Source organism: Gymnoscopelus braueri, assembly GCF_963280865.1.
Source record: "Gymnoscopelus braueri genome assembly, chromosome: 5".
Lineage (NCBI taxonomy): Eukaryota > Metazoa > Chordata > Actinopteri > Myctophiformes > Myctophidae > Gymnoscopelus > Gymnoscopelus braueri.
In genome coordinates, this window is record NC_137606.1 from 44,065,353 (window position 1) to 44,083,674 (window position 18,322).

General features: G+C 42.4%; 2 protein-coding genes across 3 annotated transcripts in view; one reads left to right on the forward strand and one right to left on the reverse strand.

The window, feature by feature from the left end:
• The window catches only part of aamdc (adipogenesis associated, Mth938 domain containing), a 282,823-nt gene that overhangs the window by 135,339 nt on the left and 129,162 nt on the right, over positions 1-18,322 (reverse strand). The window lies entirely within an intron of this gene.
• Positions 1-18,322, forward strand: part of pak1 (p21 protein (Cdc42/Rac)-activated kinase 1) — an 80,559-nt gene that overhangs the window by 48,820 nt on the left and 13,417 nt on the right. For both annotated transcript variants that reach the window (XM_080427873.1, XM_080427874.1), the window contains 5 exons: positions 6,077-6,171; positions 10,032-10,179; positions 10,686-10,723; positions 13,202-13,315; positions 15,132-15,363. In XM_080427873.1, coding sequence (XP_080283999.1) covers positions 6,077-6,171; positions 10,032-10,179; positions 10,686-10,723; positions 13,202-13,315; positions 15,132-15,363 — 627 coding nt within the window. The remainder of the gene's footprint in view (positions 1-6,076; positions 6,172-10,031; positions 10,180-10,685; positions 10,724-13,201; positions 13,316-15,131; positions 15,364-18,322) is intronic.

The window sequence follows — 18,322 nt, forward strand, 5'->3', positions numbered from 1 at the left end:
TAGTGGCGAAACGTGGGATTGCGTATCTTCCTAAAATAAGCATCTTTGTTACAGCATCTTTGGTCTATGGTCTGATAGAACTGCGGTTCCCAGAATTCAGTTCAAAACAAAACCACGGAAGTACAGCCCCAAAACGAATGCCGCAGGGTCCTAGTGCCGAGGATATTTTGGAAAGCAGCAACAACAATGTCAGAAACGGTATGTATTAACTTTAAAATAAATCAATACATTTCCGGTACAATTTGGCAGTGCGCGTGTCGGGGGCAGACACTCGTGACTAACAATAGTGTTTAGATAAAGTGTTTGTCAAAAAACACATTTATGGTCAATGTGAAAAATATACCAGTGACTGAAAGATTATATCATAAATAACTTATGTTCAAATTAAAAGGTTACACAGCATGACTTTAAGCAAGGCACTGAACATCTGAACCATCTTCTAGTGCATTGGTTTGCAAAGTGGTCCTTGAGGGGGTTCCAGGGGGTCCTCAGAAAAGGTTGTTAATATAGCATAAAAATCTGTTTAACCATTTCAACTCTATATATATCGGCAATTTGAAAATAGCTGATCTACAAGCCCTCAACGTGTTGCATCGCAACGTGTTGTAAGCGTTTACATCTGCTGTTTTAAAAAAAGAAAATCTTGAAAATAACGTGAAAACATTTCACCAACACAGATCTTTCTTGGGGGGGTCCCTGGCACAAAATATTTTCAGATGGGGGTCCTTGGCCAAATACATATTCATTTGAGGGTCCTTGACACTAGAACAACCACTGTTCTAGCCCATTAAAACCGGGAAAGTATCTGTGTCATTTTTAGATTTTTGCGTTGGCTTTTCAAGAAAAAGAACATTTTTGAAAAATCACGAAAGTGTGCAAACTACTGATTTAGAAGGCATTTGTAGAACCGGCCTCAGGTCTTAATGGGCTAGTGGAGCTTCTCAGTGGTCAGCACTTGTGGATGTGTGTGAATGTGTGAATGTGTAGCAGTAGGACATTAATGTGACGCTGACGAATATCATGCATGCTCAGCTGCAGCAGCCCCTCCCTGATTACATTAAGACTGTAAATAAAAATAGACCAACAGCAACATCATCAACAGCTCTGGGAATTCTAACAAAGGAATAATTCTGGTGCATACTGTATAGCAGTCTACATAACTGTACGTTATCTTCTATTTATTAGACTGTCTGTACCAAAATGATTGGAGAACAAAATTTGTCAGACCAGAGCCGTAGATTTCATTATTTGTCAATATCATTGCCCAATTTGGATGATAAATAGTTATTGTACAATATGTTGTGTGACACAAGATGGGAAGGGTTTGGAAGGTAATGCCGCAGTGAGTTCTTCAGCAGCAGCTGCACATCCAGATAAAATGGCGTGAGCTTGATCAATCCTACAGGGTTAAAGAGTATCCTGATAATGACTAAAGCCTAAAGAAACCAGTGGGTCCATTTTTTAAATCACTGCTTCACAAAATGAGGGGTTCCAGGGGACCCCCAGCTAAACGATTTATTCTTTGTATGATTTCTTCCTTTGGGCCTGGGAGGGACCTTTGGGTTAATTTAACTCTAAGTGTGTACAAATGGGGCCAAATTGACCCTTAGCGTACTGATCTAGGTTGTGCCGGACAGCTCCCAAAGACCATGACCAACAGTAGAAGTCTGTGCTCATACTGGGAAACTCCCAGGGGCCATAAGTGTAAGACTGTAGTTGCCCTGGTCAACTCGGCCAGTGACCAACAGTAGAAGACTGTGGTTGTACTGGGCAGCTCCCAGAGGTGAATGTGTGTTGTGTATTCATTGTGTAGCAGTGCTGTGGACTACAGTGTATATATACAGTACATTATACTGTACTGTACCTGCTCAGCAAAACCCTAAAACAAATAGAGAGCATTAATCTAGCTTACAACTCCCGTATGTCTTCCTCTGTATGTATCCCTTGTGTGTTAAGTTAATAATGTTGTCTACACCGACTTATCCTTATTGTGTCAGTGAGGGAATCTCAGATCATCACCACATAATTATCACATTATTATCTACTTATTACACTGTTACCAGTTATATTGCCCTGAGGGGAAAGTCGGTTCACCAAGCAATTTACATTTACATTTACCTAGATATTTAGCGGCTGGCTCTCAGCCAGGGCTCAGTGCTTGGCTCGAGGACATTTTGTGTCACTGGAACTGTTTTTTTTTTTGCAGCATATTGATAAGCAGCATAGAAATACGACCGTAATAATTTGAACAACATCAATCTTGTGGTCTGTCGAGGTCTTACGAGTAGGGCTGCCACGATCATGAAAATAGTGGATGATTAATCCTCATACAAATAATAAATTAATTATTTAATTGTGTTCTTGGCATTGAACCTGGGAACATATACATAAAAAATACATTTATGTTTGCCTTTTAGGCTTTGTAAATAAGAATTTCAAATGGCAGATACAGACAAATGACTTAAATATACAAAGCCATACCATGATACCATAGTTAATTAATGTTCTATAGTCACAACAGGCCAGCTGGCACATCAGATAGAAATGTGCAGCATAGAAAAACAAGCGTAATGAATTGAACAGCATTAACCTTGTGGTGTGGGTGGAGGTGTACCAGGACCCATACATCAGCTGGGCTGTGAAATGTTATGGTGTTCATTTATTACTTTCATTCAATCAATCAATCAATCAACTTTATTTAGCAGACACATGGTCCAATAAGAACAAAGTACAAAGTCGTTCTTAGGCTCGTTCTTAGGCTCGTTCTTAGGCTCCCGTTTATTTGTGTATGAACTCTGAATGTAAAAAGGAGGGAAAAGAAGTCTCACTCTCTGGCTCCATATGCAGTAGTTTATTTGAAGCCTCACTATGTAACTTTCTTTTATGAATAAAATGTCATTTTGTCCAATCTGTATAGTAGAGTATGTTAACACAATATAACTTATACACTTACTTGGGGTGGTTGTATTTTGTCTCCCTGCTCTTCTATTGAGACATTTGGATCGTGTCATTTGGATCGTGTCAAAGCAAAGGTCATATCTCACCTAGACACAGGATTAAAGTCATCCCCTGAGCAAGCAGGCAGGCTCTATTAGCTAAATGGTAAAAATGTAAAAATGTCAGCACTTGCGCAGGAAACCGGGTTCAAATCCAGGGTAGAAGAGGAAAGTTACATATTGCAGCTTTAATTACATTCTTGGAGAATATCTTATCGTTAAAGCATTGTTTTACCTCTAGACTTAGTAAACTGGACCTGAGTTGTCTCTGTACTTGGACCTCTTTTTTTCTGTCTACGCCATATATCTTTGTTCCCCCCGGAATGTGGATGCTGGGGTTCAAATAGTTAAGAAAAGAAAAAGAAAAAGAAAATTTGGAAAATATTTCAAAATGTAAAATTGTTCTATTTATATATCATTATCCAACACATGGTGAGGTTGTAGATTGGCTAATGGCTATTTTCATTTTTTTTTAAATAGGCCTTATAAGTGATTAATTCATAATATTTTTTTTTTACGTTTTTGGGTGTCGAGTTGAAAATGTTTGGGAACCCTCTGCATTATATACCTCTTATCTCCATATTCAAACTTTTTGTTTTTTCGTACATTTTTGCCGTACTTGACCATACTACAGCGTCACACAAAAGCATAAGTAGTCGGTTCGCAAGCTCGAAACGCGGCACAGATCTGCTACTTTTGATATTTTTGAATTTGAATCCTGAAAAGTAACAGTTTAGGTTTCCACCCGACATATGATATAGTGTTTGTCAAGTCTCCGAGTCCGAAGTTGAAGTTTCAAACAACATCTTGGTGTCTGGCTGGGCCAGGCTGCTCACAATCTGTTGTTTTCCTGTCACTTCCATGGATTTTAATGTGAAATTAGCATATAGCATATTATTAGTAAAGCATTTGGGATATAATGACTGGAACTCTGCCCGGTGCACACCAAAGGTGAAGCTCATTAGTTATAAAGACAGACATGACACGACACCACACCACACCACACCACACCACACCACACCCCACACACACACACACACACACACACACACACACACACACACACACACACACACACACACACACACACACACACACACACACACACACACACACACTCATGTTCATTGCCTCACACTTTCTCCCATTTCAAAGTAGACTGTGTGCCGGTGTTGATTCTCATTAGCTCTTCGTTAGTGGCCGTTAACCCCTTAATGGAAGCTGACCCATGACCCTGACCCCTGTCCTGAACAGCTGCTTCTGCGGCTGCCAGGAGAATATAACAGAGAGAGAGAGAGATGAGAGAGAGAGAGAGAGAGAGGAGAGAGAGAGAGAGAGAGAGAGAGAGAGAGAGGAGGAGAGAGAGAGAGAGAGAGAGAGAGAGAGAGAGAGAGAGAGAGAGAGAGAGAGAGAGAGAGAGAGAGAGAGAGAGATGAGAGAGAGAGAGAGAGAGAGAGAGAGAGAGGGTGCAGGACGGGAAGAGACGAGAGGAGAGAGAGAGTGAAGGGGAGAGAGAGAGAGAGAGAGAGAGATAGGGGGGAGAGACGAGAGAGAGGGATAGCGCAGGAGAGAGAGGAAGAGACAGATAGGGGAAGAGACGAGGGAGAGAGGAGGTGACAGACAGAGAGAGAGGAAAAGAGGGGGCTTGCTTGGCTGAGAGAGGGAGATAGACACTGGAGGGGTGGGTTAGACATGGAAGAAGACAGAGATAGAGAGAACAGCGAGAGAGTAACAGAGAAAGAGAGAGGTAAGGAGGTGTGACAGACTTGAAGAGAAACAAAGAGAGAGAGAGCCGGCAAGTGAATGCGGTAAAGCACTGTTTCCCAGACGGCACCATACTGTATACTGCTGAGTGTAGCACGTGCAGAGTGTAAAAAGGGATCTGTAACGGGTCACTCTCAGAGTTAAAAGAACACTCTGGGTTTTACTGTGTGTATAATGCACTACATGCATCAACAGATGTGCATAAATATACCCACACCCGTTGTTTTCCCTATTGTGGTTGAATAGATTAAACAAATCACCGTCTGTCTGTCTGTCTGTCTGTCTGTCTGTCTGTCTGTCTTCCATCCATTTTAGGAGGGTTAGAGTCTCAGGAGATATCGTCTCTGTCGGATGGAAACCTCATATGTCCAAAACTGTTACTTTCCAGGATTCAAATTCAAACATAGCAAAAGTAACAGATTGACAACCTCAAAACGCGTTGCTTCGAGCTGCGTTTCGAGCTTGTAGATCTGACTGCTACCATTGATACTTTTGTGTCTTTGATACTTTTGTGTGACGCTGTAGTATGATCAAGTAGGGCATTAAGAGATAAAAGGTTTCTGCCCGACATTATGCTAGCTTGGCGTCTAACATATGGTGCTTTCTTTCTGTTCTGCTGGCATTATCCATCAGATTATTACTGAATTTCTCTCTGCTGAATTTTTCTCTGAATGCATTAACAAAGAAATCATAAAATCATTCACTCAAACAAATGTGGATCTTTTGATGCACGGTACAATCCTGTGTTAAAAGTTAAAAAAAAATGACCCAAAAATGTACGAATGAACACTGAGGATTCTTACTGTGGCTTTCCAAAGGGCACGTGGGATTTTTTGACTAAAGGTTTCACAGAATACCTGCTAGTCGTTTGCTAAACCATCTTCATCCTGATTACACAGCAGAGTGTTCTGGGTGTTCACTGTTCAGGATGAGAGCTTTAACCGGAGTCCCCCAGGGCTCTGTACGTGATCTGCAAATGTTTCCCCCTCTACATCAAATCTACTGTATAGGCAAACATTTGTTGGATGTTCACCTAGGGACACTAGGGTTCATGTGGTTAAAGCCGCTGGCTTCATCAAAACACCAAGTGTGATTTCAGATGATGCAGACTTTCAAAGACTGCTCAGAGTATTAACATTCCATTCTGTCTCTCAGTCTTTCTCTCTCAGCCAATAAGAAGAATGTTTACGTTCCACTGTCTTTCTCTCAGCCAATAAGATGTATGCTAACGTTCCGTTCTGTCTCTCTCTCTCTTTCTCTCAGCCAATAAGATGTATGCTAACGTTCCGTTCTGTTTCTCTCTCTCTTTCTCTCAGCCAATAAGAAGAAGGAGCGTCCAGAGATTTCTCTACCGTCTGACTTTGAACACACCATCCATGTTGGCTTTGACTCTGTCACCGGGGAGTTTACCGTAAGTGTGTGTGTGTGTGTGTGTGTGTGTGTTCGCACATGCATCACCTTAATTTACTTAAAGCATGTACAGACTACAGGATTTTAAGCCTTAAGGTCCTTACACACCGGCGAATATGCGAATATACGCAAAATTCGGACTCGTTCCGAATAATTAAAAGACGCTTTTTCGCGAAACTGATGTGGACGCTTGCATTGACTTTATAAGGTTTTAAAAAAAAACGTATTTATTCGCATGAAGAATTCGCCCCGGTGTGTAAGGACCTTTAGCCTTCATGGGCACTATCGGGTGGAAACCTTGAAACTGTTACTTTTCAGGAAATGTACAAAAGAACCTGTGTTTCAGTGGATCCAATGTAGCTATTATTTAGTCACACAAGTTCTTGTTTTTCATTAAAACTCACAGACAGACTAAACCACTTTCCCCTTCACTTAAAAAAGCGTTCGAAATCTCATGAATAGCAAAATAAAAAGCAGATCTACAGTAGCCTGGCTCCAGATTCCAGACCATAGACCCCGCCCACTCCACTGAATGGACAGTCTGCTAATCAGGCTAGATCTACAGAGCTTGTGAATCAGCTATTTTTGCTACTCTTTGTGAGAACATTTAGTATGACGAACGTGTCCATTCATTTAAGAAAGAAAAATACAGAAATATTTAAAATATGGAGATACAAGGTTTCTGCCCGACAGTAACGGTATCTTTAGAGAATCCCAGTGCATTTGATTTGCTTGCTAGGCCTGTGGCACTCAGCGGGCCCTTTTGTCCACCAGAGTTATTAACAGTCAGTGACATTTCAATTCCCTCTGATGACCAGTAAACCCATAGTGTCTCTGCAACCCAACAAATGTGCTCTGCTGCTCCGGGGTATTTCTGTGCCTCTTGTGAGGAAACAGCTACAGCATGTGGTAGAGCTCAGTCAGAGGGAACGGACAACAGCAGGATTTCCATTCAAACGCAATTTATTTCCGTGACTCAATGTTAATTCCCTGAAAAAGAAAATGCATCCACATTCCACAAAATTCAAGGTGCCAAATAATCGTGGCGACCACCCTATGCAGGGCCTGCATTATGTTTTTGATTGGGATTTTACTTTTAGGGACTTTTGACTTAAAAACACACAGGTTAGGTTGCAAACTATTTATCATCTATTGTTAATTGTATCTCCACTGTGACCACGGATATGCTCTAGTTGCAACTTTTCATGTTGCCTTTAGCATCCCACATGTAATATACATCCAGAGGCTTTTAATTGGATGCACAACAGGTGTCTAGTCACACCCAGAGCCTTGTATTAGAGAGTTGGGTCACCTCGGGGGCAGAAAACGGCACCGGTCACGTGGTTCATGTAAACTCGAAATAGTGATAAACGCTCATAGACCCCAGTGCATTCCGTAAACTTCCGGTTCAAGGCTTTGTCACTATTCTCCAATAGAAGGCTCTGTAGAAGACTTGTCTGATGAAGTGAACGGAGGTGACACAACTCTCCTTAAATGGCTCTGGTCACACCCAGCTCAGTCTAAATTAGTTTGACTCAGGCCAGGTGTGACTGCGTGCGAGTCGGTCTCTCTGTCCAAAATGTTTGAGCGCAAACGGAGAGCTAGCTGGTCGCAGCTTATTATCACACATTCTGTGCTTTTTTTGCAGTACAAATGGGTGCACATGCTACAACAAGTAAAACAAAGGAAAGACGCGTGTTACAAACTATTGGGGGAATCCTGAAGGTAGTCGCTGTCTGAGATTTCCTAGTTGCCATGATGTTATAAACCCTAAAGACAGTGAGATTCAGGAACTGTGTGTGTTACTATACTTGTGAGGAGTAAATGTATAGTAGAATATGAAAAGTAGACCTAAATGTATAGTAGAATATGAAAAATAGACCTAAATGTATAGTAGAATATGAAAAATAGACATTGGGTAGACTATTTTCCCTGTCCTCACAAGAGAAATTGTTTTATGGTAAAAATAAATATATGGAGAGGCTTACAATTACAAAAATATTAAGGTTAGAATTAAGCAATTAGAGGTTAGGTTTAAGGGTTGTGGTTAAGATTGTTCCCTATTCTTTTCCAGCTATTTTCAATGCTGTTCAAAAAAAATTATGTCTCCACACACAAGTATAGTAAAAATAGTAAACCTGTGTGTGCTGTTACAAGTTGCCTACGGTGATATTTTGTACTGTATGTTCCACTGAATGTGAGTTAAGTGTGCGGGTTAAGAGAGTGGGTCAGTGAGGGAGTGTCTGTGTCTTGTGTTCCAGTGTTTGTGAGTGTTTGTATATAATCTTAAACGACTTAATGAGTAAGCAATCGTAAATAATGTAATTAGACAAAAGAGCTCTTATTTAGCTCACTGAGTGAAGGCACCTGACTGACTGACTAGGCTGTTTTAAACTTCATTTATACTCCCTCGTACAACGGTGTTGCTTGCCGGCAGTATGTAGAACAGCAGGAACAATATTATACTAAAACATCAATGTTACATATTGTTTAGGAATTAGTGTTAGTGTGGGGGAATCCTTTCACACTGATTCACAAATTGCACATTAGGACTTGGTCATACAAACTTTCAGTTTTATTTAGCTTTGATCCACTTGAAAATCAGTTTTGGACAAGTGTCACCATCGTACAGAGTACAATCGGCATCAGCCAGGGGACACTGGGGGGGGGTGTGTGTGTGTGTGTGGGGGGGATGCTGCTATCGCGTGACAACATGCACTGAGCTACTGAGGGTTTTTTCTTGTAATCTGGGACACACTCCACACACAGTCACACATATTTGTCATTTCTGTTGAAGTCAATGTGATAGAAAAAGCAATGATAATGTCCTGGCCTAATGACCCCAATGGAACATGACGCAGGAAGATGATGGATGGATGGATGTTGATTGTAGGGACAGATGAGGGGATGAACGGAATAGATGGGCAGTAGGAGGGATGGATGGATGGAGAAGGTGGGAAGAGAAGAGAGATGGAGTGAGAGCTCTAAATGGAGGGCTGTGCTGTACAATGGGGCTCAAACGGACGAGGAGAGAGAGCGACAAATGTGACCCAGTTGTGACTGTGACAACGATACAACATCCCTTCGTCTTTAGACCGCTGTAGTTAGGAAGCTGGTGTGTGTGTGTGTGTGTGTGTGTGTGTGTGTGTGTGTGTTCACATGACGTCATCCATCCATAAACAAACGATTGCAGTAACAACTTAAACCCTACACTACAGTTTGTCGTCTCTATCGGGTGGAAACCTCAGCGGATCCTAATTCAAAAGTAGCAGATCTACAAGCTCAAAACGTGCGATTCACGCCGCGTTTCGAGCTTGTGGATCTGTTAATATGGAGATGTTTCTGCCCGACAGCAATGCTATACTTAGTTGGCTGGGGTCACCCAGGGGTCTGTGCTCGGTCCGCTCTACACCAATTCACTTCGGAAATCGGCAGATCTTCAGTCTCACAAGAGTGAGCTTGTAGATGTGTTATTTTTAAGCCAAATGTTCACCTATTTTCACCGAAAATACTGTTGGCCTACCGGTATTATGACATGCCCAGAATAGGGATGCTATAGGGTTCATGTGGTTAACAGTGAAACCACTTGGAACCCCAGCATGCCTATTCTGGGGGGAACATTCGGCAAAAATAACCGATCTACAAGAGATTTGGTGTAGACGTGTAATAATTGGCAGCTGCCACATAATGGTGGAGTCACTTATACCCATAGAGTACTGAGTGACATGCTTATTGTATCATGAAGACATATGCCATGATTTTGTGAATGTAACGTTTACTGTACCTATATTTGTGTCCTTGTGTCCTCTCCTTTATGTGGACATAAATAAATGGTTAAAATGTGTGTGTGTGGTGTCTCAGGGCATGCCGGAGCAGTGGGCGCGTCTCCTGCAGACCTCCAACATCACCAAGCTGGAACAGAAGAAGAACCCCCAGGCCGTGCTGGACGTGTTGAAGTTCTACGACTCTAAAGAGACCTCCAACAGCCAGAAGTACATGAGCTTCACAGGTACACACACACACACACACGCACACACACACACAGTCACACACACACCAAATCATTGTCAAAACACTAAGATTTTAATGAACACTAATATAAAAAATTATGAAAAAGAAAACCCTTGAAAAAGTCATTGTGATGCCGATTAATAGGAATATAAAGTATACTAGTGTATTAGTTCCATTGATTTAAGCCATAGCTAAATTGATTGATCATTAAAATAAACATGCTCTGTAAATGCACGTGGCCCACCCATCTGACCACTCAACATGGCAGCCTTTTGGCAGACGGGTGGGCCGTAAACACTTTCAAGACTTGAGAAAAGGTTGAGAGCCCCTGCTTTAGGGCATTCCTTCATATGGGGTGGGGTCAGGATTGGTTTTCAAAGTGAAGGTTAGGGGTTCAGTAGCTTGCTCAAGGGCACTTTGGTATGAAGCGAGGAAGAGCCGGGATGGAACCATGCACGACAAACTCACACTAAAGCCTGTTTGTTCCTTATTTTTGCATTGCAGATAAAAGCTCAGATAACTACAGTTCCTCCACTACTACGGTAAGACTTCTCTTTTCACTGCACTTATAACATCACATCACCAATCACCATATCCTATCGCATATTCTTTACTGTCTCCCTCTCAGCTGTCCTACTTTGTCTCTCCTACACTGTCTCCATCTCAGCTTTCCTTCTGCCCGTCTAGTTGTGAGCTTGTAGACACACAGACAGACACAAACAGACAGACACACATTCCTTTTTCGAGTCACTCACCTCCTAGGAAGGCATGCCCAAATATGGAGTCTAGGCCAGTCTATGACGTCATATTGACGACATCAGCGCACTCCACATGTGGGAATCTTTTGGAGATCCGCTGATCAGATCGGCGCATCACACCCTCGGGCAGTGGTGGAAAGTGACTAAGTACATTTACTTAAGTACTGTACTTAAGTACAATTTTGAGGTATTTGTACTTTACTTGAGTATTTCCAATTGTCTGTACTTTTACTTCTACTCCACTACATCTCAGAGACAAATATTGTACTTTTACTCCACTACAATTATTTGAAAACTTTAGTTACTAGTTACTTTTCAGATATAAACTATGATATAATGAAACATAGCTTAACCACTTTAGCCCTATTTTTTACCTAGGCTATTTGAAAATAGCCGATCTACAAGCTCACAACGCGTCGCGATGCGACGCGTTGTGAGCTTGTAGATCTGCTATTTTCAAATATTTAGTACTTTTACTTTTGGTACTTTAAGTACATTTTGATGCCAATACTTTTGTACTTTTACTCAAGTAAAAAAAAAAATCTGGACTTTAACTTGTAACAGAGTATTTTTATATTGCAGTATTGATACTTTTACTTAAGTAAAGAATTTGAGTACTTTTTCCACCACTGATTGTAAGATTTAGTCACAAGCTCTTGTTGATACTTTTTACCATTTAGCTATTTTCGCTACTTTTGCACGACACCCTTGTATGATGAAGTAGGGCATTCATTTACGAAAAAGAAACCATAAAAAGTTGAAAATATGGAGATACAAGGTTTCTGCCTGACAGCAATGATATGGACCTTGCATGTAACTCCGCTACTCTGTGGCTCCAGAAAGTGCTGAAGGAAGCAGACTAGACTCTCTCCACTTCAACCCTTATATAGATGAGGATGCAGGAGAGAGCGGATGCATTCCCTCCCTCTCTTCATTCTCTCTCTCTTCTCTTAGTGTCTCTCTGTCTCACTTTCTCTCGTACTGTCTCACTCTGTGCCTCTCTTTCTCTGCCTTCTCTCCCTCACTTCCTGATCCTCCGTCCGGATCTCTTTCCTCTAGTGCCAGAACAATAAATATTGTCAGTCAGGCCGATATAAGTACAGTGTATCTGCCATTTTCTGGACTTTTTGTTGACTATATCGGTGTCCAAATTTTAAGCACTTTCACCCTGACGTCCCTGTTTTGGATCATTATAGGCGAAAACCATTTTACAAAATGTTCAAATAAAATATTGTTAAAAAATCTGTACTTGGTGGTCTAGGTCACTCACAAAATCAGGATCGGCATCAGACCCGAAAATCTGGCATCTGTCTGGCTCTACTGTCCTCTATGCCACCCCCTCTCTCTCTCTCTCTCTCTCTCTCTCTCTCTCTCTCTCTCTCTCTCTCTCTCTCTCTCTCTCTCTCTCTCTCTCTCTGTCACTCCCTCTGCTTCCATCTGTCTCTGCATTGTGAATCAGCAAGTTTTCCCTCTTTCGCCGTCTCCCTCGCTCTGCAGCCTGGCTTCAGGCCTGCTGTTGGACCAGAGAGAGAGAGAGAGAGGGAGAGAGGGGGAGAGAGAGAAAAGAGAAAGGGCTGTGAGAGAGGCGTGGTGGACCACATGGAATGAAGGGTGCAGAAGATGGCGGACAGACTAGTTAATTGAGAATCCAGTCACAGACTAAACGCGCAATAGGCTGCAGGCTAAAGTTGGGGTTAATGTATAAATGATGCATGCAAGCCTTAGCAGGATGAAGGGATGAGGAGGAGGAGAGGAAGAGAAGGATGAAGAGAGAGAGTGGGAGAGAGTAGGGGAGAGAGAACGAGACTAAGGAATGCAAAAAGCAGGTGGGACAGACTGAGGGGTGAGAAGACAGTGGGACAGAGACAGACAGATAGGTAGATGGACAGACAGACGGGTAGTTGGACAGAGAGAGAAATAGATAGACAGACGGGTAGTTAGAGAGAGAGAGAGACAGATAAGTTGTTCGACAGACAGAGAGACGACAGACAGACAGACGGGTATTTAGACAGAGAGCGACAGACAGACAGAGAGACAGGTAGTTAGACGGAGAGAGCAACAGACAGGTAGTTGGACAGACAGACAGACAGACAGACAGACAGACAGACAGACAGACAGACAGACAGACAGACAGGTGAAGCGATGATGGTTCTGGCGTTGCTCGGGGCTCAGGTGGTGATGTCATCGCTGGGTCGCGGTCGTCATCCTCGCTCTAAACCCCGCCCCCTGTCCTCCTCCTCTCCTCCTGACCCCCCCCTGCAGAACGCCAAGGCCGTGTCCGAGACCCCCGCCATATCGACCGTCTCCGAGGACGACGACGAAGAGGACTCCGGCGTGCCTCCTCCGGTGGCCTCCAGACCCGAACACACCAAATCAGTAAGGACGCGCGCGCACACACACACACACACACACACACACACACACACACACACACACACACACACACACACAGGTTTGTATTACTATACTTGTGAGGTCGTAGACAGTTTAGGACACCGATTTTATGAATGCCATTTGGCCCTCACAACTAGAGTAATACCCTGTAAAACTGCAAAACACCCACCCAGGAACGCATCTGTGTCATTTTAAGATTTCTTTGGCTATCCAAAAATTGCAGATATACTATGAGCTTGTAGATCTGCTATTTTTGAAAAATCTTGAAAATGTGTGTGCAAATCTTGAATGTATATATATATTTTAAAGCGAACATTTGTATCTCAAATCTTTCCTTCTGGGGGGTCCCTGGAACAAAACATTTTACAAATGTTCACTTTAAAAAATATAATATTCAAAGATTTGCGCAAATTTTCAAGATTTTTCAAAAATAGCAGATCTACAAGCTCATAGCGCGGCACTCGGTGCCGCGCTATGAGCTTGTAGATCTGCTATTTTTGAATAGCCAAAAGAAATTAAAAAAATGACAGATGCGTTCCCGGATTGAATGGATTAAACAAACATCCCATCACATCACCATGTGTACAATTGCTACAAATGTAACTTTTTGGTTTCTGCAAAACACCCACCCAGCGCTTGGGGCCAGACTGGTCTATTTCAAGACGCATGATAATGTGAATTCACGCGACCGGGATGGTTTACCAGGCTAACACTGGCATTTGGACAAAACACAATTTATTTGACTGTAAATATTATAGCAATACAGAGGGAAAAAAGGCCCACAGCACAGATGATTAGAAATTAAAAACAGAGTTACAAATGGATAAATTAACGCTGAGGGTTTTGCTGTTTAGTCGCACAAAACTGGAGCCTCTGTCTCTACACCAACTAAATACCTAAAGGTTTCCATGGACAGTAACAGTGTTACAGTCACACACACACACACACACACACACACAGACACAGACACACACACACACACACACACACGGCAGATATCTGGTACCATCTTTGTCCTCTACCATGATGACGACCTTTGATTGGCTATCCAGGGGAGGAAGGTCACTGTGATTGGTCCGGTACGGCATACGTACCTCTACTCCCTCTCTCCCTCCTTTTTAATCCCTTTTTCTTTCTACCTCCGTAACTCACACAATACTAGGCACACACACACACACACACACACACACACACTGCAGCTCCTTTATCAGAAAGGTTGGTAGTTAAGTGTCTGCCACCGTGGCGCCAATGCCGTTGCCAGGGTGACAGAGTGGCTTTGTCCACCTTACTGGAACCCCCAGCATGCGCACCACACACACACACACACACACACACACACACACACACACACACACACACACACACACACACACACACACACACACACACACACACACACACACACACACACACTGGTATAATGCTGTTTAATGACACTCTTCTTTCTGCCAGTCTCACTACTGTGTTGTGTACTGCAGTCTGAAGGCCACAGTCAGTTGAACTGCTTGGTTTTGCTTCATCTACGTTGAACATGAGCAGCATTTATCCTGCATGACGTCTCTGTCGGACAGAAACCTCTTATCTGCATATTCTAACTTTTTCGTAAATTGACGCCCAATACATGATCAAACTACAGTGTCACACAAAAGAATCAAAAGTAGCAGATTCACAAGCTCTGAAGTAACAGTTTTGGACATATGAGGTTTCCACCCGACAGAGACGATGAGTGCTGTGTACACGTTCCAGATCCTTGCCCACTCAATTACACATGTTTGACCGATGCTTTTCTCTCTCTCAGATATACACCCGTTCAGTGATCGAGCCCCTCGGCCCTCCCCCGACCAAAGACGCGGCCACGTCGCCCATCACCTCGCCCCCCGCCACCGCCGCCGCCGCCCCCGCGTCCGCAGAGGGCGGGGCCGGTAGCCCTCCCAGTGCCAGCCCCACCCCCGGCCCCTCCCTGCCCCGCCCCCAGGACAACAAAACCAGGAAGAAGAAGATGTCCGACGAGGAGATCCTGGAGAAACTGCGTAAGAGAACACACACACACACACACACACACACACACACACACACACACACACACACACACACACACACACACACACACACACACACACGAAACGCGGCACGAAGCGACACGTTTTGAGCTTGTCAATCTGATATTTATTTTCTATTTTTATTTGAATCCTGAAAAGTAAAGATTTTCCACCCGACGGAGACGAAAATAATTAAAACTAAACAAATACTAGGTGGCTGGTGGCATTTTCTCTGAAAAGTAACACCATTTTGTCCCAAAACAGATGCCATTTCAACTATTTCTTTAAAACCAGTGTTTGTCAACTGACGTTTTTGTTTGTTATCCAAATTGTACCTTCTCTGGGAAGTCAAAATGCGTTATGCAATCCTTTACAATAGTTAGATAGATAGCTTTAGTGTCATTCAACAATACATAATATGCATAATTGGGACAAAATTCCGTTCCACTGCCTTACTGAAATCTATAACTACTCCTTGTTAAAAAAAAGAAGAAAAATACTCAAAAATACAAAAAACACCAGTAATAAAATCACAGTCCGTTCATAACAAAATCCACAAAAATATTGCACAGCAAGGAGTCCTCAGCAGCATATAGGAGAAAGGATAGATGTAGGATATTGCACTTATTTAGAGTTCACAAGTCTGATGGCTTGAGGATACTATATAAACTATAAATGATAAAACGATACTCCAGCCTGATCCGTAGCAGCTCAAATGGGCACCATGTTAACTGCTTAAGTGCCACTGGACGTCTAAGACGTCCGTTTTAACATAAGCCCTGAGTGCCACTGGGCGTCTAAGACGTAAAAGGGGAGGGGGGGATGTTCAGAACCCAAGATATGATGATTTGAAAATGTTCTGCTCCATTCACTCTTCGTTTAACTTCTTTCTGAAAAAGGCTGTATCTCGGCTCCTTAGCACTTTTTTTTTTACAATGAATTTTGGCTGTGGCACTCAGAGCCAAACTGCCATAAATAAGCCGGGCACTGAATGAGTTAAAAGGCTGTTATGGAAAAAGCCAGCTACTGGCACAGAGAGAGACACTCCACATGCTCGTCATTTGCAAGTCATTCCTTTATTCACTTAGTAACAAAATGGCTTTATTTAGACTTCACACCAGTCACATGAAATGGCAAAATATAGCAGCTCCAGTCCAAACTTAATTGACGTGATAATTAACGCGGTGTGATGAGGAGATAATGTTGGTGTTTCTTGCTCTGTTGCCTGCATTCCCTTTGAAAAGCTGAGCTGCGTTATAAGAATTTAACAAAGACTATTTCTTATAGTCAAATGCTAATGTTCTTAGCATGAGGAATTCTTGCTTGGTATTTGCTACAAGTTAATTCCTTAATACCTGTCTTGCAGTGACAGTGGAACCTGCTTTATCCTTTGAACTACATACTGTACAAAGGAAATAGAATCCCCAACCCAGGCAGTGTCTGTGCCTTGCTCCGCCTATTGAGATACATAGGGAACCGAACCCTTAATGGTACAGTAGGTTAAGTGATTGTGTTAAAATAAGTGTTAAATAGCTTTATATTCTGATAGTAATCATTGCAATAGAGTGTTTGTTCAGTAGCTCTTTAGAAAACAGAAAATACATTTTCAGGTAGGGGTACCAATTTTATCCAATCAGGAGAGAGAGCTCACACGTGGTTACAGGATAAACAAGTGCAATTGGAAGTGATGACACAAAGACATGAGCAGACTAAATTGGAACTGTAACACTATAATTTAAGATGATAAATGTGTTCTCTTTTGGCTGATAATTAGCAACCCACCTGAAAATGTTTTTTCCTGTTTACTAAAGAGCTGGAAAGACGGGGTGAACACTACTGTAAATAGCAATGGTTACTATCAGATTATAGAGCTTTAACCTTTTAACAACAAACGTTTTGTTTTAACCAAAGAATATCACTTACCCTACCTTTAACACTGGTCGGGTCCGTGTCAGGCTTGAACCGTTAAGCTAAACAGGACCACTAATCTAATCAAAATGATTATGAACTAGTAACTATATACTGGTAATTATAAACCTGATTGCAAACAACATTACACACATTTATAACTCCTCAAATCCCCATATATGGAGTACCTTGATGTCATCAATATCACGTCATAGTACTGATGTCATAGATCTGCATATTTGGCCATGGCTGATGCGGAACTCCATATAAGTGACACCGACAGACAGATACAGAGATCTCCATGTATGGGCATAAAAAGGAGACAGACAGACATACTGAGATCTCCACGTACAGGCATGAAAAGGACAGACAGACAGATACTGAGATCACAATATATGGGCATAAAAGGTACATAGACAGACAGATGGGTAGAAAAGAAAAACATTAAGTCTCACCCTACACAAACATTTAAATTGTGTTAAAAGCCTATATATCAACTGCATCATGCCACAAAACCTCACAATAAAAATCTGATTTTTTTTGTTCTCTCTTCCCGTAATAATATGCAAGTTTTTATTTTCTTAAACCATGCCCCCACGCTTCTCCAGACGTGCTAAGGTCTCCCTCTACTGGTAAGATTTGGCTACTGCAAGTCTGACTGTCTCCACTGATTGACAGACCTGCTACAATCCACTGTCACCCCTCCCCCCCAAACCCCCCATTATCCAACCCTCACGTCTGATTGGTCCTTCTCCTGTCTTTCTTTAGCCGTCCAATCTCCTGTGGTTACCGAGTGACTCAGGGAAATTGAGCGTGTCTCAAGTCTGAGTTATACTTGGTTGCGTGCCGTGTGGCGCACAAAAAAATGCTCATCTACGAGCTTGTAGATCTGCAATTTTTGGTGTGCAACTAAGTATAAATCACCGTTTCGATGTTTGTTCCTGTTGTGCAACTCTCGCTCAACCGAGCCCTGGTGTGTTGTTCCATTCTGCTGTCTGGGTAGGGAGAGAGTCACACCAAGCTCCATAGGGATATCTGGCGC